Raw genomic sequence first — 22,608 nt, 5'->3', positions numbered from 1 at the left:
AGGAAGAAATATCTCACGGACCGATTTTATTAATTCCCTTCTTTGTAGGGATTGTCTCTCGGTGGTGAGAAAGCTTTTCAGGCCATCGCTGCTCTGCAACTGTTGAAGTAGAGCTGTTACTGTAGAGGTGATTTGCTTCTCCGGCGAGTTCCGATCTTAATCAAATCCACTGCTTAGAGAGAATGGCACCGATCGCTGTTGGTGATGTTATCCCCGACGGAACCCTGGCCTTCTTCGATGAAAATGATCAGCTGCAGAAGGTCTCGGTTCACTCTCTCGCTGCTGGTAAAAAAATCATCCTCTTCGGAGTTCCCGGCGCCTTCACCCCTACTTGCAGGTAATTTCTCTCTTTCTCTGTGCTCATTAACAATCTTTGTTTGTTTCGACAACCTAACTACCCTGATATAGTGGGTAGTTTTAGTATTTTACCATTCATTAAATTAGATGGCTGGAATATCGTCTCGATCATCTGATAATCTTCCTCTCCCTGAGTTTGAAACTCAGAACGCGAGGAGGTTCTTGCCTATTGAGTTTAGCGTAGAGATTTCGGAGGGAGTGTTAGTTGATTAACCAAACTGGTTTACTTATCAGTATTCATTTCCGGACCTATATGGTGAAGCTAATTTCCAACCGATTAGAATTTTTTTTCTTTTCTTTTGTTTGATTTCTTTCCTCTACATATATGTAGGAAGTGGGTTTGGTCTATTTAAAAATTAAAACTAATGAATATAAGAATTCATTTTTGGTCAACAATGAAAAATGGTTGGGTGGTCCTGAATAAGTTATGGAATGAAAAATAAGTTTAGTATATCAAAATAAAGAATTGATAAAAAAAAAATTGTATTAAAAATTGGGAGCAAGATCATTAGGGTTTGGGCGTAAAAAAATGGACATAAAAATAAGGTTTTCATAAAAAAGAATGCATGTTTACTATTATACTCTCGATTTGTATTTGGATTTTAATTGGCTCGACAGAAATGAATTTTTGACCTAGAATCTATGATAAACAAAAAGTATATTATATATTTTGGTGGGGGGTTTACTATTCTTTTAAACAAAAATAGGATTTAAAATGGATACAAATGCATCAAACAAAAGAAAAATGTAGAAAATGAAAATGAGAATTAATAACAAAAAAGCCCTTAGATCCATTGTTTTATACTGGTCTAACTTTAATGTGTGAACTGTATACTCTGTGTTACAGCATGAAGCATGTGCCAGGCTTCATTGAGAAAGCTGAAGAGCTCAAGGCAAAGGGCGTCGCTGAAATTCTGCTTATTAGTGGTAATTCTTCTCTTTCCTCTTACACTTATGCTCATTTTCGGTATTTTAGAGCTTAATACATCTGTTTTTAACTTGGTTACTATTCCCACACTGCTTATGCTTTCGTACAGAAACTCAATTCAACCTAATCAGTAGATATACCTCTTTCATTTTGATAGTTCATGCACAAGTTAGTTAAGTTAGTTAGTTAGTTTTTTTTTTTTTGGGGGGGGGGGGGGGGGTGTTGTGGAATTTGTATCTCCGCAGGGATCCCTTGTCGTAATTGACAGATTCTAATTTGAACTTCTTTGATCGAGCCTTTTAAGTAGTCTTATAGTATGCTGAGCCAGTCTGACGTTTATGTCTTTTCTGGTGAAGGCCAACTTTCTCCATATGAAATGTCTTAGGGCCTAAATGCATCGGGATTGCTCTCTTTTGACATTGGCCATCCTCATATAGGTGATGGGTATTGTTTAGAATTTCGAGTTTCTCAAAATGACTGGTTGCGAGTCCCAAATAGTTTGAAGGTCCTAAATTGTTGTTTTTTGGTAGAAGGGACAGTTTGGTCATTTTTCTTTGAAATAGTGTTTTTTTCCCTATAATTATTTATAGCATCTTAAAAGGTTTGAGAGGGGGTAGAGAAACAGTTAGGTTGTAAGTTGTAACTATATTCATCTAGTTTCTCATGGTGAAGCACCATTTCTGCTTGGCCGTGGACATATCTTTCTGGTGAACAACGTAAAATCTCGTCTTGTTGGTGTGTTTTTGCTCTGTTTTTCTAACAAGGTCAAGCCTTCTACGTAACAGCATATCATATATTATTAGCACCCCCAAGATGAACATGATGGAGCCCTGATATATCATGTACTACTCTTCACGCTTTGCAGTTTCTCCCAATTGTAACCCTATTGCACTAGACGATAACAGTTGGTCCATCATGTTCATCTTCGGTGATACACATCATTTGTTCCACATTGATGCTTGAAAGCCATGCAAATTAATTACAAAACCGGAAGCAACATCTTATCGTTCCCTTGAATCCCATTGTAGGATGGGAGCTGCATAATGAACGTTATGAGTATTGATTGGCTGATCTTTATTTGATTTATAATTGCAGTGAATGACTCTTTTGTGATGAAGGAATGGGCAAAGACATACCCAGAGAACAAACATGTGAAGTTCCTTGCTGATGGTTCTGCAGACTACACTAAAGCCTTGGGGCTTGAGCTTGATCTTTCAGACAAAGGACTTGGACTTCGATCTCGCAGGTTCGCACTCTTGGTTGACGACCTCAAGGTGAAAGTAGCTAATGTTGAATCTGGTGGGGAGTTCACAGTCTCCAGTGCAGAAGAAATTCTCAAGGCTCTGTGACTATCTCCTGCCCGTTCTCGCCTTTAAATACCCTCTTGCCGCTACTAGTCTTCCTACCCTGGTTACATCTTAGGAAAATAATTGAACCGTAACTTGCTTGTTTTACCATTTTGAGTTGAATGTGGAGAACTGTATGGCTAGAGCAATAATAGTGTCTTAGAGATGCTATGGTTGTTTTCATATGTGTAAGTACCCAGGTGTATCTCTGGACAGAATCTTATGGCTTGAGCCCTTGCAATGAAATCGTTTGAGGATGCTGTGGTTAATTTCATGTATGAAGTTATCTTTGGTTGCTGTTTAATTTTGAGGTCCAGGAGGGTTACATGGAGCAACTGAATAGGCATTTCTTCTTCATATTTCATTAATGTGTGGTCCAGGGTTTCAAGGATTGGGGACTTGGGGTGGTCCCTTGTGGTCACATTTCCCCATCGTTTTGACAGGTTGATACAGAGCTAATTTTCCTGGGAATATTCTTCATATAGTCTTGTTTTAGCCTTTTAGGGTTTGTTCGGCCCGATCGATATCTATTACTGACTTTTCTGAACAGCATCTGTTACTGAAACTGGAGCCACTAGTCGCGGATGTTCTCTAAAATAAATTTAAAGTTGTTAACCCATTTTGTCACTGGAATCGGACAGAAAATTTCTCATATCAATTCTGAGTTTATAGTGATAGAAAGCCTTATAATTAAGAGTATTTTTACATGAGTCCTCTCCATTTCAATTATAATTTCAGCGCACCCCCTTCAAAATTAAAATCTTACAAAGCCTTTTTCCACATTTAAAGTTTTCTTTTGTTTTAAATTTACTTTTATAATTCTACTCACTTAATAAATTTATTTGAAATCTTAAATAATAATTGTAAGAATTTTTTTATGTGAGTCTCCTTGATTTCCATTATAAACGTGGCGCACCCCTTCCAAAATCAAAATTTTACTAGGCACTTTCACACTTCAAACTATTAGTGAAGGTATGCAATAAACTGATTAAAGTCAAATTAATTTGTTTATATGCTTACATTGGTTATAGAGTGATACAATGGTCATACAAGAGTTTTTTTTAATTTGAAAGAAAATTTCGGTCATATAATTTGGGGTAATATGGTGATATCAAAATATTGTTTAACATTTTAAAATGAATATTAAAAATAATATTATGATTTTATATAAATTTGTTATGTGTGGGTGAACAAGTAAAATCATATCACGATTAAAAGAAAACAGATGGTGTGAAGAAGGTGTTAACCCCGCCTCGTCTGCCGATACGTATCCATATTTGACCCAACCGAAACCGTTTAATCATACACAAACAAACGTGCGCGCTTAAAACCACCTACCATGATATCGTACTTTAACCTGGTGTTTCAAATTCGGATGCGGTTTGTATCAAATTATCCCCGTTTCAAATTCGAAGTTTGTATCAAAATCGTGAATGGTATGGTATGGTTTCGGTTTCAAACGGTGTACCGTCGGTATATACCATATGCTGTACAAATTACCGAATACCGTTTTGAAGGTTAGTCTTTTGTAATTTTATTTTAAAGTTTAAAGCCTACTAAGTTATTACAGTAAGCATATGACAAGACACCGGGTTACTTCTCTTTATCCAGCCCTTTGCCCCTTTGTATGCCTTCTACATCAAGCACAACAGGAAGGAGCTAGCTCCAAGGAATTCGAATTCCAGAAGTGAATCTGGGTTGGTTGAACAACTTCACGGATTTGATTGAAGCTTACTATGGTCATTCTATCTTGACCCATCTAAACTCTAAAGGTTGCTCATCAAGTTACTGATTAAGATCAAGCATGAAAGCACAAAAAACAACACGATAATACAGACGCATCCATCGACCAAATCAAGTTCCCAACAAGCTGCCTAAGCAACACAATTTACTCCGTTGCAAGTTGTTTGCAACCATGCTCTTCCAAAGATTGTTTATATGATATATAAGTTTCTTTCCAAATTTATATTTATTCTTTAATTACAAAACAGAAAGCACAAGCCTTGAATCCCTTGATGTCAAACATGGAACGTAAGCAACTGATCATTATCTCCCGTCGAATGGATCAAATGATTAATTTGTTGAATCACAAAAAGAAAAAATGAGACTTGATGTCATGGAACATCAGCACATGACCACTTCTCGTAGGATGGATCTTTGTTTAATGACAAAAAGAATGAGTTTCCTACGGTAACAAAACGTAACCGTATACCGAACCATGCCGTTTTTAATACCGATTTCATAGCGTTTTTATATCGTATCGTTTTCTAAAATACGGTTTCATACCGTACCATATAAATTCGGTACGATGTGGTTTCGGAATGAGGTTTTCAAATTCAATACCGTATCATTATCGAATTACCGGTACCGTACCGAATCGACACCCTTAAAACTGTGAAGTCTGGATTGGGAGCTTTGTAACAGAACTGAAGTATAAATTGAACAGTTTTGAGTTTCGTGCTTATAATGAAAGACATTACTAAAAACATGAAAATTAGTGTGGACAGGCGTAACATTTCAGAGAAGATGCTACAGTGATTTGTGATTTTGAGGTCAACCCCCAAAATCAGAGCCTCGTTCTGAAACCTGGAATGGCGTTAACTTGAGAGAACCAAAGCTTACCCAAAGCAATCACCTCTGCATTCTTCTTTCTCCTAAATTCTACTGTGGTCGACGAGAGCTTTCCTCTGTGTGCGACTACCTTAGCTTCAATCTCCACTTCTTCCTGCAATTATAAATTACTGGGTATCCAAATTTAAACAAGCCAACTGGGAATTGGGAAAGAAAGCTTAATGGGCAATTGAAATGGAAGAGGAGAAACCTCGATCTTTACAGTTGCGAAGTACGAAACGTCGAGATTGACAGACACTTGAAAATCGCCTGTGTAAATTGTTATAGCCGTCGCCCCAACTACATCAATCAAGGAAGCTATCGCCCCCACATGACAATTTCCTGTTCTATCCTGTAGATTGTGAAATTCCCACCATCAAATCAGCAAGAAATCACACAACGGTTCTGACTCTGACCCAGAAGCCTAAAAAACGAAAGGGAAAAATTAAGAGATTAGGTCACTGGGAGAGAAACGAAGACAATTACAGCGAATTCTCTGGGAAGGATACATCTGCAGAGCATCGAACCCTTTTGAGCTGTAACGATCTGGAGAGAACTAAGCATCAGGTACGGGATACGAAAGGCTTCTGTTTTGATGTTTTCTATCAATTTCTTCGCTTGTTCCAAGTAGATCGGTTCGTTCCCCATCGTCCCACTCCTCCTTATGCTTTCTGGTCTCTACACACCCATGTGTTAGGGTTTAGAAAACAACCAATTTTATTAGATCTAAGAAGAATTTATACTCAAGATTACAATCCACGCATAAGAGTCAACTAATCAATAACTGTCCTAACTGGCATGCTTACCTGGCAATTCCATAACACCCTGGCTTCCGTCGTCTTCTACGGATTAATGATTCATAAAACCCAACCCATCTGATGATTCCATAACCTCTATCTATTTTATCTTTTGCCACCTGTTTCTGCTGCACACATTTCGGTTAAGGTGCAACTGTGCAACGAAGGTACATTAGGAAGCATGAATGGCCATCTCGCTCCATGGTATATATGATCCTTCAGGCAGAAACGGGATGTGATGAGTGGTCATGACTCGCAATTCCATTGCGTGAGGGGTGCTCGCCCCAAGCCTGGTTACGACACAGGGGCACCCTAAAGTCACCAATCTGATCCCTATAAAAGAAAAAAAAGAAAAAAAAAATGGTATATTTTAGACTAAATTGCAATGGCATCTCAAAATGGAGGACTTAAAACACTGATATTTTACCTTATGTTTAAAAAACATGGAGACCTCAAAATTAAATTTTTATTAAATATATTTGTCCAATTTGTCCTTGAAAACTTTTCAGATACTATTTATTATAGGAATATTTTTTGAAAATAAATAGTAACTTAATTGTTTTCAGTGATAAATTTAACAAATATATCCAAACGAAAATTTAATTTTAGGGTTTTTGAACTTTTTAAACATAAAGTGAGGTGTCCGTGCTTTAAGGCCTCCATTTTGGAGCACCATTAAAATTTGCTCTATATCTTATACGCATATTTTTGAGGTAGGCAGGCAACGAGTTATCTTTTTTTTTTTTTTTTTTTTGGTTGCCCACCCCAGGTTCCAAGGCTTTGCCTTGACTAATCCGGTGTTCGACCCTGGGTCGCACACCTGGCTGGCTGTGGTGGGTGAGTTACCCAGCGGGGATTTTTTACATCCACAAGGTTTCAATACCGGAACCTTGCTTAAGCGGACCAAGTTGCTTACCACTTGGACCAACCCCCGTTGATGAACGTGCTATCTTTAAAACACGAGAGGAAGCAATTTCAATTGATAAAAAAAAATTATCCGTATATAGCATGTACTCTATTTTGAAGCTTAAAAGAACATGTATATCTCCACCCCACGAAAGCATGTCTAACTGCTCCATTTCCATGCTTCTCATGCTAACTTTAAGTTGGAACCAAATTAAAACCAAGCCAATCTTAACCGAGACAAAACTTAAATCAAACAACCCTTTCTTTAATGATTTTTTTACACCACATTCACTATTATTGGTTGAAACTAGTAATTACCTACTATTAAGTTGTAAATTACATGTCACCCACTTGAAAAATTATAAATTATTACATTTAAGTTTTACTATTAAATGACAAGTAAAATTACCTAAATACTTTTACCTTTATTTAAGTCATTTAAAATTTAAAATGTCCAAATGCCCTTTGGGTAGTAAAATTATTCAAATGCCCTTAGACGGTGATGGTGACGGTGAAGGTATTCTCGATTCATCCATCTTCTTCCCATCCCTCGCTGAAACTGCCCACCATCTCAAAAACCACAAAACCCCTCCCCTTGCCCGAGACAACTGCCCCCACCTCCAGCTTCTCCTTGCATTATTCACCCACTGGAAATCTGATGAAAATGGTGACTCCATAAAAATAAAACTAAAATACAAGAAGAATCAAGTTGCGCCACTTGAAATTTTGAGAGATTTTGATGAATATATTCTTACTCGGCAAATTTGTCACCCTTGATCAGATCAGGTATGGGTTGATCCCTATGATCCGATTCCTGAACATGAGCCACCTTCTTGAAAAACAACTTGACATGAAATTTTTCAGTCTTGCATCACATTATTCGGGTTTTCCAGCTCTGGCAAACTTGATCTCTTCTTCTTGCTGGCCAGCACATTTGGGGAATGATTCAACTAATGCGTCACAATGTATAATCCCATAGACATTGACATTTCTATAAACCCTAACACCACATAAAGTAGCACATAATCTCCCTTCAGAGCCTTCGGTTTCACTTGGCGAGCTTCATTTGATTCCACTGCCATTGCAAATGATTTCACATTTGGGGTCTTCCATGTCATGAGTGATCAGTACAGAAAACCCCAATTGTTCTACCATATGCCCCACCCTTACTCAAATTTTAAATTTGGAAATGCTTTAAGGTGGTGGTCAGAGAAGAAGGATTGCAGTGGAGAGAGAGAAAGAAATCGCTAACAATGGTTGTCTCCAGTAGGGGGAGGGGGTCTAGTGGTTTCCGGTGAGGGATAGGAAGAAGATGGGTGAAGGGATAATACATTCACCCATTTAAGGGTATTTGGATAATTTGAATTTTGAATTTAAAAGTATTTAAATAATATGGATAATGGCATTTAGGTAATTTACTTACCACTTAACTGCAAAACTTAACCTTGGGTAGCATATAATTTTTTAAGTAGGTGTCACCATGGTATCGCCGACACGAGGCGAAATATCGAGGTGTCACTTGGGGGCGACACGACACCCCTAGGGACACCGACTCAACATTTTATCGGCGATATATTGCCGATTCGACGGTCGACTTTTTCGAAGCATCGGGCGAAGATGACCTGTTGCACGTCGGAATCTGCCGGTGCTTGGCATCAGTGTCGGTGCTGGTGGAGGAGCAGGACTACGCAGGAGCAAGAGGAGGTCACGTCGTCGGTGATCGGGTCTTCCACCAACTGATATGTTTTCGTCAAGAATGGCGCCAGAACCGATCGCTGCAACATCTTCTACAATTCCGGATCGAAGAAAAAAATGAAAAAAAACCAAGATAAAAACCCTAACCTGCAGATTATTTTTTAAAACATAAATGAATTGGATCCATCGGCTTGAACGAAGCACTATCTCAAAACCCATTTCAAGATTTTTGGTCTTCTTCGCCTCCGAGCAACGACGATCAGATTACATGACGGTCACCTCTAGCTCTTAATTTCAATGACTTCCCCTGTCTACAACCATTCTGGATATTCACAACTGTTCCGTTCACAAAATTCGCAAAGAAAACAAACTCCAACAATAACCCCCTCTCTCTCTCTCTCTCTCTCTCTCTCTCTCTCTCTCCAAGAAGCCACCCATATTCTTGCCCTTCTTGTTAAATCCTCTCAAATCACTGACACCTACTCTGCCATAAGGTTTGTTGGTTCTACCCAAGGTACAATACATATCGATCACCAATTTGTTTGCTTACCTGCAGCAAATGCGAAGACGCAGAGGAGTAAGAAGAAGACATTAATGGCGAGAAGTCCCATGCTCTAATTCTAGAAGAAGCAGGAACAGAGGATGAGAAAGAAAGAGAAGAAGCAAATCCGGTGTTTGTTTCCCATAATCAACAGCCAAATGTCGACCAACTTCTGGCGACATGTTGCCCGAGTCGTCAGGGTCCGACACGGCGACACAGTTGACATGTCGAACCTTGGGTGTCACATAATTCTTAGCATAATAGTGGACGGTCACTAGTTTCACTCCAATAATAGTAAGTACCGTGTAAAAAACTCTTTTAATGTATTAGTTTTGGTTTCCTTAAACACAAATTGAACCAAAAAAACCAAATCGAACCAGCCATCGATGCCTTTATCTGAAAGCTTCAAGATCAAAAGTCATTTGGTTGACTGGTACCAGAAGTCTTTGTTTTACTGGAGTTTTAATTGGGAGGCATTATAAGGGAAATTTTCAATGTCACCCCATGAATTACCCCTAATATAAATGTCTATGCCACTCCGTGAGTAATTCAATTTGTCAATCAAATTCCCTATTACTAACATAATTTCTCTCAATTATTTTTATTTATCTATTTTTAATATTTTATCAATATTCTAAGAGAAGAATATGGCAAAGAAGAGTAAAAAAAATATATATTGTACAAGAATAGAAAATCATGAGGATGTAAGAATGAAAGAATAGAAGTGTTAAATTTATCATAAATGAAACAAATTCAACTATGCTTTACTTCCATGTTAAATTTATCATAAATATTTATATAATAACAAGTTTAATAATTAACGTGGTTTGATATTCATTGTTAAGCCTACATTCACATCAAGAAAAATCAAGAAAAACCCAAATAGAGATATATTACTAAAACCAAGAAAATTAGTGGGCAAAGAATTTAAAAAAATTTTTTTGTTTTTTTTTTTTTTGGGCCCACCCCCAAATAAAAGTTTGTTTTGGAAACCTGGAATGGGGTTAGCTTGACAGACCCATAGCTTACCCAAAGCAATCACCTCTGCATCCTTCTTTCTCCTAAATTCGACTGTGGTCGACGAGAGCTTTCCTCTGTATGCCACCACCTTAGCTTCAATCTCCACTTCTTCCTGCAATTATTAATAACTGCCTATCCAAATTTTATACAACCCAACTGGGAATTGGGAAAGAAAGCTAAATGGGCAATTGAAATGGAAGAAGAGAAACCTCGATCTTTACAGTTGCGAAGTACGAAACGTCGAGATTGACAGACACTTGAAAACCGCCTGTGTAAATTTTTACAGCTAGAGCTCCAATTGAATCAATCACGGAAGCTATTGCTCCCACATGACAATTCCCTGTTCTATCCTGTAGATTGTGAAATTCCCACCATCAATGGAATACACAGGGACACAGGGACAGAAAGGAAGACAAATTACCGCTAATACTCTGGGAAGGACGCATCTGCAGAGCACCGAACCCTTTTGGGCTGTAACGATCTGGAGAGCACAAAGCATCAGGTACCGGATACCAATGGCTTCTGTTTTGTTGTTTTCTATCAATTTCTTCATTTGTTCCAAGTAGATCGCTTCGTTCCCCATCGTCCCCCACTCCTCCTTATGATTTCTGGTCTCTACACACCCACGGCTTCCGTCGTCTTCTACGGATCAATGAGAAGTAAAAATTTTGTTTTATAAAGCAGAGCGAGGGTGAAACCTTGGGACCTCTCTCTCTATTTTAACTGTCGCCACTTGTTTCGGCTGAATACATTTCAGTTATTAAGGTGCAACGAAGGTGCAGGAGCAAGCATCAATGGCCATCTCGATCGCTACATGTTCTATGTCTTTTTTTTGTTTCATTTTTTTTTTTTGGGTTACATTCACTGTTATTGAGTTAAAACTAGTGATCATCTACTTGAAAAATTCTATATTTAAGTTTTACTATTAAATGACAAGTAAATTACTTAAATACCCTTATTTTTATTTAAGCTATTTAAATTATCCAAATGCTATTTGAACAGAAAAATTACCTAAATACTCTTAGGTGGTGAACGTATTCTCTCTTCTTCCATCTTCTTCCCATCTCTCACCGAAAACCGCCACCATCGGCAAAAACCACCAAACCCTTCTCCCTGCATGAGACAACCATCCCCACCTCCAGCTTCACCCACCAGAAATATGGTGAAAATAACAACCCCATAAAAGCTAAAACTAAAATACAGGAAGAATCAAATTGGGCCACTTTAAATTTTGAGAGATTTTGATGAATATATTCTTCCGTGGCAAATTTGTCGCCCTTGATCGAATCAAGTGTGGGCTGATCCCTATGATCCAATTCCTGAACATGAGTAAATCGTGGTGCGCGCAAGCTGGCCTGGATGAACCTCAGTTCAAAAAAAAAAAAAAAAATTCCTCAACATGAGCCACTTTCCAAAAAAAGACTTGACTTGAAAATTTTCAGTCTTGCATCACATTATTTGGGTTTTCTAGCTCCTACAAACTTGATGTCTTCATCTTGTTGGGCAGCACATTTGGGGAATGCTTCAACTAATGTGTCACAATGTATAAGCCCATAGAAACTGACATTTCTATAAACCCTAACACCACATAAACTAGCACATAATCTCCTTTCAGAGCCTTCGGTTCGGTTTCACTTGGCGAGCTTCATTCGATTCCACCGCCAATGCAAATGATTTCACCTTTGGGGTCTCCCATGTCATGAGTGATCAGTACAGAAAACCCTAATTGTTCTACCATATCGTCCCACCCTTACTCAAACTTTAAATCTGGAAACGCTTTAAGGTGGTGGTCAAAGAAGAAGGGCTGCAGTGGAGAGAGAGAGAGAGAGAGATTGCCAACGGTGGTTATCTCCAACAGGGGTAGGGGGTCTAGTGGTTTCTGGTGAGAGATAAGAAGAAGATGGGTGAAGAGAGAACACATTCACCCACTAAGGGTATTTGGATAACTTTCTTGCCCAGAAGACATTTGAATAATTTGAATTTCAAATTTAAAATCACTCAAATAAGGATAAGGTCTCCATCTGAAAGCTTCAAGACCAGAAGTTTTAAATCCCTTACATAGTCAGCAATTCGTTTTCTACCCTTTCTCTCAAACATATGAGAGATTATTTGTGATAATACTGGTAAATCCCTACTCAAAAGCACTTCTCTGAGATAACCCTCCTTCTGCTTGAATTTTCACTGGGTAGTAAATTGGTTTTAGTCCATGCAGAGGAGCTTGATCAATGTTAATGGGGCCAAGTGGTCTGTGACACTAAATAGCTTCTTCATCATTGCAAGATTGAATAATTGCAGAATGCGGAGCAATTCTCTTGTATGACCTTAAAAGTTTCTCATTTTCTGTCGTGAGATAGGTTCATGAAATGCAAGGATTAAAGCTTTCAATAACTGAAACCTTCTAAAAAATTCCTCCCACAGCATTCCGGCTGTGGCCTATTCTGTTCTGAACTACATTTTGTCATTTTCGACTGGGGATGGATGGGAGGCATTATAACAAAAATTTTTAATGCCACCCCTGAGTTATTCAATTTGTCAATTAAATTCTTTATTACCGATACCATTACTCTCAATTAGTCTTATTTATTTATTTATTTTGTAACATTTTCTTAATATTCTAAGAGAAGAGATGGTAAAGGAGAGTGAAAAATAATAATATTGTGTAAGAATGGAAATCATGATGATGTAAGAATGGAAGAACAGAAGTGTTGTAGATGGTAGAGGAAGACGAAGACGAGTCGAACGTAGAGTTCTGAACTGCATTTGCTCATTTTCTATTGGGGGTGAGAGGCATTGGAACAACATTCCACAAAACAAGAGAAGAAAATGAAGGTCTAAAAAAACCTTAAAGTTTCTTAAAAAAAAAAATGAAGCTTAAAGTCTTTAGAATCTAAAGAATAAAGAAACTGACTGCTCTGTTTGAAGTTAAAATTTTCTGTTGAAATCAAAGCGCCTTCTTCCCCTTTTGAAGTTAATTTCTGGTTTGAAATCAAAGCTTTGTTCGGTGAACTTGAACACCTGGAATGGCAGGAATTTGAGACATCCATTGCTTACCCAAAGCAACTACCATCCCATCCTTCTTCCTCCTAAACTCCACTGTTGTCAATGAAAGCTTTCCTCTGTGTGCTGCGACCTTAGCTTCAATCTCCACCTCCTCCTGCAGTGTTTTCATAGAGATTTATTCAACTAATTCACTGTAAAATGGGTCTCAATCAAAATTCTAACACAGCCAACCCAGAAAATCACAACTGGGAACCGCTATTCTGAGCAATTCAAATTGAAAACCATATAAGACTGAGAATGGTGATTATAAGAACAAACTTTTGGGAATTGAATCAAAAGAAGAAACCTCGATCTTAATCGTTGAGAAGTAAGAAATACTGAAATCAACAGAAACTTTGAGGTAGCCTGTGTAAACCGCTATAGCCGTAGCACCAACTGCATCGATTATGGCTGCTATGGCTCCCACATGACAATTCCCTGCTTTATCCTGCAGATTTTGAAAAACCCACCCAAAAGAAAGAATCCAATTTCAGGTAAGCCACAGAGAGAGAGAAGAAGACGACGATAAGAGAACACCCAGAAAAGATTAAGGGTTAGATGAGTTGAGAATTACAGCTAATTGTTTGTGAAGAGAGTGATTGAAAAGTATCGAACCCTTCTCAGCCTGTACGATTTGGATACCCTGGAGAGAAATATACTGGATATCTTGGTTGAAGCGTCTCCGCCCAAGCTGTTCTAACCATTTCTTCGCTTCTTCCATGTAGATCGATTCGTTTTCCATCGTCTCTGTGTCGCTCACTGATTCTTCCTTCGATGATTCGATCTCTTCGTAAAGAATCACTTTCCAGACGACGACATCTCTATATGTTATATAATGCGAGATCCATGCCCTTTTGGGGACAAAGAACGATCAAATCAACATCTGCTAAGAAGGTCTCTTTTGAAAATCCGTCAAATTTTCAACCAGGTGGACTTTCCGCCAAAGCCAAAGACTTATATTTTCTGGGGTCGTGAAGACTATATTTTTGAACCAAAAACACAAGAAGAGAAGACTACGTTCATAACTGCGTGTGAAACTCGTGGGTGAGTTGCAATTGATAATATGCAGCTTCAGCAAAGCAATCTCCACCGTTTCGATGCCAAATTTTTGGTCGAGATTTGAGCTTTGTTATTACGTAAGTTCAGCAAAGCAATCTTGACCGTTCAATGCTGAAATTTTGGTCCAGATCAAATCTCGACCGTTGTTGCTTCTAAAAAAACTCGATCGAAACAAACAGTCAATATTTGATCTCGACTGAAATTTTGACATCGAACTATCGAGATACCTCATGTCCTGCTCATTCACAGAGCAAGGTCCTAGGTTAGCTAAGTACATCGTGCTCGTAATCTTGTCAAATTCTATTCCTCAGTTTCATGATCTCATTGTGACTAGAGCCACAACAAAATAGAGTTGGATTGAGCTTTTTAATAAGGGTGTCACCGTGTCAATTAAATCATGCTAGCCCAGATCAGCCCAAACCTACCCTGAGCCCGATAGGATCCTAGTCTATTTTTTTAATCCGTAGGACAGGTTTGGATTACAAAATTACTAGCCTTGACAAGGTTGGGTAGAATTGGATTTAGCCCTCAGGCCAACCCAGCCCAACCCTACATTTTTTTTTGGTAACAGTAAACTTTATTAAAAGGAAAAGCCACGCTTACAACCTAAAGAAAGCATATCAAAACACATAAAAGACAATATATGAGTGGGTGGAGTTTGAACGTATAACACAACCTCTTGAGTGATCGCGCCCTCTTTTGCCAAAGCATCCGCCACGAAATTTGCTTCCCGAGGAATATGAGTGAAAGTAGCACACGCAAAAGAATTTGCCAGCTGTCTGATGTCTGAAATGATGGGGTATAGTTTCCAAGGTACTTCACATGGGCTTTTATGAATAATAGTGATTAAGGCCTGATTGTCACATTCCAGCGATATGCGAGACAACTTAAATTCAAGGGCTCATATTAATGCCTGACACAATGCTAGTGCTTCAAGTGTGAGGATATCGTGAGTAGTTGTTCCATAGCCAAAAGCATAGATCATTTTGCCCTGTTGATTTCTAGCAATGCCTCCATAACCTGCAAGTCCCTTCTCTTGTAAGAAAGATCCTTCAGTGTTAATCTTTGTGAATTTGTTGTCAGGGGGATCCATTTGATGAGACCATAGGTTTCAGCTGACGCCTGCTTGCTGGAGTGAGCCTGTAAATAGAATTGCAAACCCTTCCAGACTTGGAATTTGAGTTGTGTAGGAAGAACAGCTGTAGTAGAACCTATAAGGTTTGTATATGATTTCCATATGAGCCATAGGGAAGTGAGAATGTTGAATAATTTTTCCGTGTCATCCCTTTTTTGGGCGAGAGAGATACACTGCTGGACCCCCTCTACGATGGAATCTACACTTAGTAAAGCTCCCACTTGCAGACCATTCCAGATTTCTATCACATGCCGACATTTTAGGAAGATATGATCAGCAGAAAACGATTGTTCCCCACAGAATAAGCATGAAGACGGGACTGAACAGCCACGAGCTATTAGAAGATCAGCCGTTGGGAGTTTGTTATGTAACAACTTCCATAGAAAATGTATCGCTCGAGGCGACAGTGGTAATTGCCATAGGGATCTCCATTGAACATTTGACCGTTGTCTATGATCAGATGACGAATCACAAGCCAACCTATAGGCCGATTTCACAGTGAACTGTCCTGAGGCTGTGCTGGGCCAAATAATGCGATCTACCAGTTCCAAGTGAGGAATTGGAATGGCAAGAATTTTTCCACCATATGACTAGGCCACCATTTATATAAAAGGTCTCGATTCCAAGAGTGATTTTGTGGGTTGATCAACTGAGCAACTTTGTGAGGACCTGTCCAAGCAAAAGGGAAACATCCCTTGTCCGGGAGAGCATTCGGGATCCATTTGTCTGTCCAAAGATGAATGAGTTTACCATTGCCTACTTGCATAAATATACCCTTATGAAGAAGATCGTGGCCTAGTAGAATCGATTTCCAGCCCCAAGAATCAAAAGCTTTAGGTTCCACTTCCATAAAAGATTTGTTTTTGCAGTACTTTTGTAACATCAGTCTTCCCCACCAAGATGATGGAGACTGAAGAAGTTCCCATGCCTTCGGAGACAGAAGAGCGAGGTTGAATGCATGAAGATTGCGGATATTTAATCCACCTTCAGATTTAAGAGAACATATGGTTTTCCAGTCCAAAGTATGAAAATGCTTCCGGTTACCAGAAGACCAAAAAAATGATCTCATAGCACGTTCAGTATCCATAAGAGTTGAAGCCGACAATTTAAAGCAAGACATCAAGTGAGATGGCATGGCAGTCAAAGCAGACTGAAGAAGAACTGTTTTACCTGGGGATGAGAGAAGTTTGGCTTTCCATCCTTTGAGGCGGTTAGTGACTCTTTCAATAAGTGTTTGGCAATGATTCTTCTTCATCTTTCCAGCAAAGAGAGGGATTCCCAAATATATATCCATTTTCGATGTGGGAATAATATGAAAATGAGAAGTTAGAGTTCTCTTGATGCTTGCAGGGGTACTCTTGCTGTAGTGAGCTCTTGTTTTGTGAATATTTAATTCTTGACCCGATAATGAGCAATAATGTTGAATAATGTGAGCAAACATCTGCGCTTCAGAATTTTGTGCTTGGCCAAATAGAATCAGATCATCAGCAAAAGTCAGGTGGGATATTTTCTCGCCACCTTGAGATAGAGCAATGCCTTTTAGTTTTTGCTGGTTTACAGCAATTTCAAGATGAGACGTTAATAGCTCAGCACATAAAATGAACATATATGGCAATAAAGGGTCCCCCTGGCAAAGACCTCGCGTTGGAGTGACACTTCCTGCAATAGTACCATTCACCAAGATGGAGTATTTCACAATACGCACACAGAACATAATCCATTCAATCCATTGTTTTGGGAAACCATATGCTTGGAGAGCTTTTTGTAAGAAACCCCATTCCAATTTGTCATATGCCTTGCTCATATCCAGTTTCACCGCCATAAGCCCAACCCTACATACCCAACGCTAATTTAACCAAATTGAAATGATATATAAATTAAGTTTGAATAATAATTTAATAAAGTTTTAACAATTTATCTCAATAGATTAGCTCAATTCACACAATCATACTTCATAATTAAGAGTTCAATAATTCAAATTTCCTTCATGCCACTCGTGCATTTTTTTTTTCCAAGTTAAAAAGTCAAGGCAGATTAATTTGGATAAAATAGGGCTCACCCAACCCTATTAGGGTAAATCAAGGGGGTTGGGCCTAGAAGAACCCTTGACAAAGGAGGGTTGGGGTTTGAGGTTCTTAAACCTTGGTAGGGTTGTGTAGAGTTTGGGTTAGGGAATTTAGGTCTCTAAGGTAGGTTTGGGTTTGGACTAACTTGACCCAACCTAGCCCGTTCACACCCCTACCTTTTAAACCTCTAACCTTAATCCTAATATCCTAGCTTGACCCCTGATCTTAACTTTTATGCTATAGTCTAACCTAAGATCAATCAAAAGCACAATGAAATTATTTAAATAATTTAGAAAATTTGAAACATACCAATACAACATTAAAATAATAGCGGGACTTTACATATTGACTAATTTCATATCATATTGTGGGTTTTTTTTTTAAGGTGTGTGGTTAAAAAGAATATTCATTAAAGGAAAATATTGTGAAATACTTTAAACCTTGTAACCTTTTTTTTCTTTTTTCTTTTTTTTGGTATGGTAATAAATGTATTTCAAGTAAAGCTCATTTTAGGTAAACAAATTTAGTTTTATGTGACATCAAAGCGAAGACTTGTGATCATCAGGTATGGCCGCATCAAATACGGTAATAAAGGTATTTCAAGTAAATATGGTAATAAAGGTATTTCAAATAGCAAAGACTTGTGATCATCAGGTACGGTCGCATCAAATATGGTAATAAATTTAGTTTTATGTCACATCAAATAGCGAAGACATGTGACCATTTTGGGTAAACAAACTTAGTTTTATGTCACATCAAATAGCGAAGAAGCACTACGCCTCACTACTTTCTAGGATCAATAACAGACTTCAACACTGGATGGCTAACTACCTCTCCTACGTGGGAAAAAAAGGTCATCATCCAATCCACTTTAGCAGCCATGCCCACTCATTTTATGTCATGCTTCTAGCTCCTTGCCTCAATTTCAATCACCCTTAACAAGCTCTCTCGGGATTTCTTCTGGTCAAAAGGTACTCAAGGGCGTGTACACACCATTTCTTGGGATTCCATTTGTTGCCGACTAGAGAAGGTGGCCTCAACCTCAAAAAAAGTGTTGCATTTAATCTCGCTCTTCTGACTCGGAAGGCATGGGAACAAGTTAACCCCTCTACATCGATTGGCGAAGATTGATGAAACACAAGTATTTCAAGAATGGCTCCTTCCTAGACGCTCCCTCCCCCCACATCTGCTTCGTGGGGCTAGAAATCGCTGAGTACATCTGCCAAGTACCTTCCACCTAGTCATGAAGGTGCTGGAAAGTACTTCCATATTCTTCTCTAAGGAAGAGAGACAAGAAAACTCTGGATTGTTACCTCTGTTGAAACCAGATGATGATTGATTTTGTGCAATGTGAGGCATACGAGGCACAATAGGTGGATTGGCAGGACTAGCTAAATTGGCATTTTGAAAATTAGAGGCTTGAGGGAACTGGACATTTTGATTATGAGAAAATTGGGCACTTTGTTTTTGAGGGGCACCAAAGTGATTTTGTGTGGAATAATTGCTTAATCCATTTTGGTTTTGTCCTTGAGACCATGAAAAGTTAGGATGATTCTTCCACCCAGGATTGTACGTGTTATTGTACGGGTTTGAAAACATCGCACTGACATTTTCATATTGGCCTCCAGAATAGCTAGGACATTCCTCAATTACATGTGTAGGAGACTGACACCATGCACACATAGCAATAGATTTGTCAATAAAATGTGCTTGACTAGGTGGTGGTGCAGCTTTTACTACCAAATTCTCTAACTTTTTCAAAAGATTATCTATTTGTGCTTCCTTATGAACTTAGCTATCAACAAAATATCCCCTACTAGTCCTTTCAGATTCTTAAGTTGACTCCCATTCTCTAGTTCTATCTGCTAGATCTAAAAGAAATTCCCAAGCTTTGGAATCATTAGTGAACGATGTAAATCCTGTGGGGCATATAGATTTCAAAAGTTGCTTTGTTTGGTAATCGATACCCTCATATATTATTTGGCATAAATGCCATAATTCTATACCATGGTGAGGGCATTCTTGGAGAAGGCTTTGGAACCTCTCCATTACCTTAGCAAAGGACTCATTCGGTTTTTGACGTAATTGAAGAATATCATTTCTTATTTTATTCATCTTGGAAAAAGAAAAGAATTTCTTCAAGAATAGGACAGTGAATTGTTCCCATGTGATAATGTTATCCCTAGGTAAGCTATAAAGCCACTTTATGGCTTGGTCCTTTAATGCAAATGTAATGAACCGTAGTCTTACGGCATCATCAGTAAGTTGTTGTACCTTCATAAGGACACTAACCTCCTCAAACTCCCTAAGGAACAAATATGCATCTTGATCATATAACCCATAAAATTGGGGTAACATAGATAGATAATGAGATTTGAGCTCAAAATTATTACCCCTCACTTCAGGTAAACGTATACAGGAAGGTTGTGCAGATCGAGTTGGATAAAATCTATCCCTAAGACTCTTAGGTGGAGGTGGTGGAGGTAGACCTTCCATGGTCAAGTTAGACACTCGGACAATTCTATTTGTAGAATCACAAGTCCAGACACACATGCACTAACCACGTAATGCAATTAATTACTCTTATGAAAGAATGAGATTTTTTTTTAAATAAAAATAAAAATAAATTAACTAAAGAATAAAAGAAAAGAAAATAACAAAAACGAAAGGAAAGTAGTGAATTTCCCACCACAAAGATTGAAACAATGATTCCAAAGCTGTAAGCTTGTCGTATAGCTGAGTGTTGTATATGTTTGACAGCAAGGGAATCCGTATAGTCTTCGGATCCACCTACAATCGAATCCTGGGGATTCTGCAGTAGACTGGAGACTACTATACGTTTTTGTTTCTACTCAAATTAAGAGTAATATCTTTGATTTTTTTTTAAATTTTTTTAAAAACACTTCGATTTACCTAAGAATGAAAAAAACAAAATGGACCAATACCTCCCCGGTAACAGCGCCAAAAACTTGTTTGTGAAATTTAAAAGTAACCGCAAGCGCACGGTATTGTGTAGCTAACGGGTCGATCTCAGGGAGATATGACACTTAGAATTGAACTTTTTAATAGTAATGCGAGAGTGAAATGATTCAATTTTTGTTAACTAATTAACTAAACTAATGATCCTAATCTATACTTCTAATGCTATCGAATTGAAACGAAAATAAATTAAACACAATCAATGCATAAATAAAAGACAGGAAAAAATGCAAACAATAAAAATAAAAGGAAAAAGGAAGTGATCCGAGTATCAGCTTTGGATCGAGGGAAGGGGAGTATAATAATAATGACTTTGACCGTGGACCCTTTGCCGTAGTTTACAGTCCACCGATCGAGGGAATGGATATTAAAGAAAAAAAACAGTGCAGAAAGTAAATAACAAAGCAATAAAAGGAAAATGAAGCCTTAACTAAAGAGAGGCACAACTGTAGGCATCTCTGATCAAGGATTCAGGGGATTGGAGAACAATAAGTAAATGCTGAAAGTAAATTGCAAAAAGTAAATAACAGAAAGTAAAAAGGAAGCCTTAACCAAAGAGAGGCACGACTGTAGGCATCTCTAATCAAGGATCCAGGGGATGGGAGAACAATAAGTAAATGCTGAAAGTAAATCCTAAATTAAGAATATAGAGAGGTAGATAGAAGCGGGAATGGAGGGAGGAGAGAAGATTAATAAATAATGTTACTTACTTGGGAATTGAACAAACGATTCGAATCTCAACCAACCCTAACAACCAGATCTAGATCAAGAATGATCTAAATCTGCAATTGCTAGACCCAGAGAAAAACGAATCTAAAAAATTGAAACTTGAAACTTGAACTTGAATTGCATTACATAAAAAAATTAAACCTAAACATTTAATCTAGAAATTTAAATCTCACAAATGCAAGCAAAGAAAACTAAAGAAAGCCTAAATAAACTGAAAAGAGAAGAAAGAATGCTTCTACTAAGCTTTAGAACATCCTCTCCTTTGATGGATTATGCTCTCCATTTATAGAGTTTACATGAGATATGAAGCACGGCTAAATTTGAATAAAACTCAGGGTTTCTATCTGACTCAGCCAATTAGGGTTTTGACGTACTAATCGCGCCAACTTAGAGAGATCAGATGCATAATTCCACCGTTGGATTTGAGGTTTAAGTAATCGTGAAGCTCTCCTCCAAAAATCAGCACGATCGGACATCTGATGACCGTTCGATGAAGGGTTTGATCGAAACTATAGAGGCAATAAAAAACGGGATTTTTCCTCTTTTTCTTTCTGAATATAATTCTTTTTCCTCTTTTTCTTTCTTTAATTAAATCCAAGATAGGAAATAAGATATTGAGGTATGCAAGGACTCTTTTCCATTTGGACTCTCTCAATAATATCTCTATAGATTTGATTTAAAATCTCAGCCGTAGATCAAATTTGTCTTATTTATCTCTTCAATATTTTGGAGTTGGCCAATAATCACACATCTCTAGCCCATCATGCTCTAGATCATGTCCATTTTCGCATTTGAGAATTTGAATGGATTTCTAGACGTGTAAAATAGCTTGTTTCAAGCCCAAAAGTCCAAATATTTGCTTAAATCTTGAAAAGTCTTAAAATCTGCAAAAACAACATAAAACCCAAGGTAACTCCACTCTAAGTATATAAAATGCATGCTTTATGCCCTAAGATTTCACACATAAATGTGTTCATCGGCGAGCTTCATTCGATTCCACCGCCATTGCAAATGATTTCACCTTTGGGGTCTTCCATGTCATGAGTGATCAGTATAGAAAACTTTAATTGTTCTATCATATCGTCCCACCCTTACTCAAACTTTAAATCTGGAAACATTTAAAGTGGTGGTCAAAGAAGAAGGGTTGCAGTGGAGAGAGAGATATTGGCAACGGTGGTTGTCTCCAACAGGGGGAGGGAGTCTAGTGGTTTTCAGTGAGGGATAGGAAGAAGATGGGTGAAGAGAGAACACATTCACCCACCTAAGGGCATTTGAGTAATTTTCCTGTCCAAAAGACATTTGAATAATTTGAATTTCAAATTTAAAATCACTCAAATAAGGATAAGGTCTCCATCTGAAAGCTTCAAGACCAGAAGTTTTAAATCCCTTACATAGTCAGCA

General features: G+C 38.1%; 3 protein-coding genes and 1 non-coding gene across 4 annotated transcripts; 2 read left to right on the top strand and 2 right to left on the bottom strand.

The window, feature by feature from the left end:
• Window positions 1–2,935, top strand: LOC149006468 (peroxiredoxin-2B). Its single transcript, XM_089166620.1, has 3 exons — window positions 1–337; window positions 1,205–1,284; window positions 2,381–2,935. Exons 1-3 carry the CDS (start codon window positions 183–185, stop codon window positions 2,632–2,634), a joined length of 489 nt encoding a protein of 162 aa, XP_089022746.1. The 5' UTR covers window positions 1–182; the 3' UTR covers window positions 2,635–2,935.
• A 2,088-nt stretch (window positions 2,936–5,023) lies between these two features.
• LOC149006467 (uncharacterized) lies at window positions 5,024–5,951 on the bottom strand. Its single transcript, XM_089166270.1, has 3 exons — window positions 5,728–5,951; window positions 5,453–5,593; window positions 5,024–5,356 (listed from the first exon to the last, which is right to left on the bottom strand). Exons 1-3 carry the CDS (start codon window positions 5,887–5,889, stop codon window positions 5,198–5,200), a joined length of 462 nt encoding a protein of 153 aa, XP_089022396.1. The 5' UTR covers window positions 5,890–5,951; the 3' UTR covers window positions 5,024–5,197.
• A 317-nt stretch (window positions 5,952–6,268) lies between these two features.
• Window positions 6,269–6,372, top strand: LOC149006466 (small nucleolar RNA Z279/snoR105/snoR108). The gene has a single exon (XR_016175389.1). It is a non-coding gene; the product is annotated as a small nucleolar RNA Z279/snoR105/snoR108 (small nucleolar RNA).
• A 6,741-nt stretch (window positions 6,373–13,113) lies between these two features.
• LOC149006465 (uncharacterized) lies at window positions 13,114–14,174 on the bottom strand. The gene is made up of 3 exons (XM_089166977.1): window positions 13,814–14,174; window positions 13,547–13,687; window positions 13,114–13,354 (listed from the first exon to the last, which is right to left on the bottom strand). Exons 1-3 carry the CDS (start codon window positions 13,979–13,981, stop codon window positions 13,187–13,189), a joined length of 477 nt encoding a protein of 158 aa, XP_089023103.1. The 5' UTR covers window positions 13,982–14,174; the 3' UTR covers window positions 13,114–13,186.
• Window positions 14,175–22,608: the final 8,434 nt, after the last annotated feature.

This window comes from Hakea prostrata, chromosome 8 (assembly GCF_041222555.1).
Source record: "Hakea prostrata isolate BN-2017 chromosome 8, UWA_Hpros_2, whole genome shotgun sequence".
Classification (NCBI taxonomy): domain Eukaryota; kingdom Viridiplantae; phylum Streptophyta; class Magnoliopsida; order Proteales; family Proteaceae; genus Hakea; species Hakea prostrata.
The sequence above is the reverse complement of the archived record's forward strand: the minus strand, read 5'-3'. Positions and strand labels throughout refer to the sequence as shown.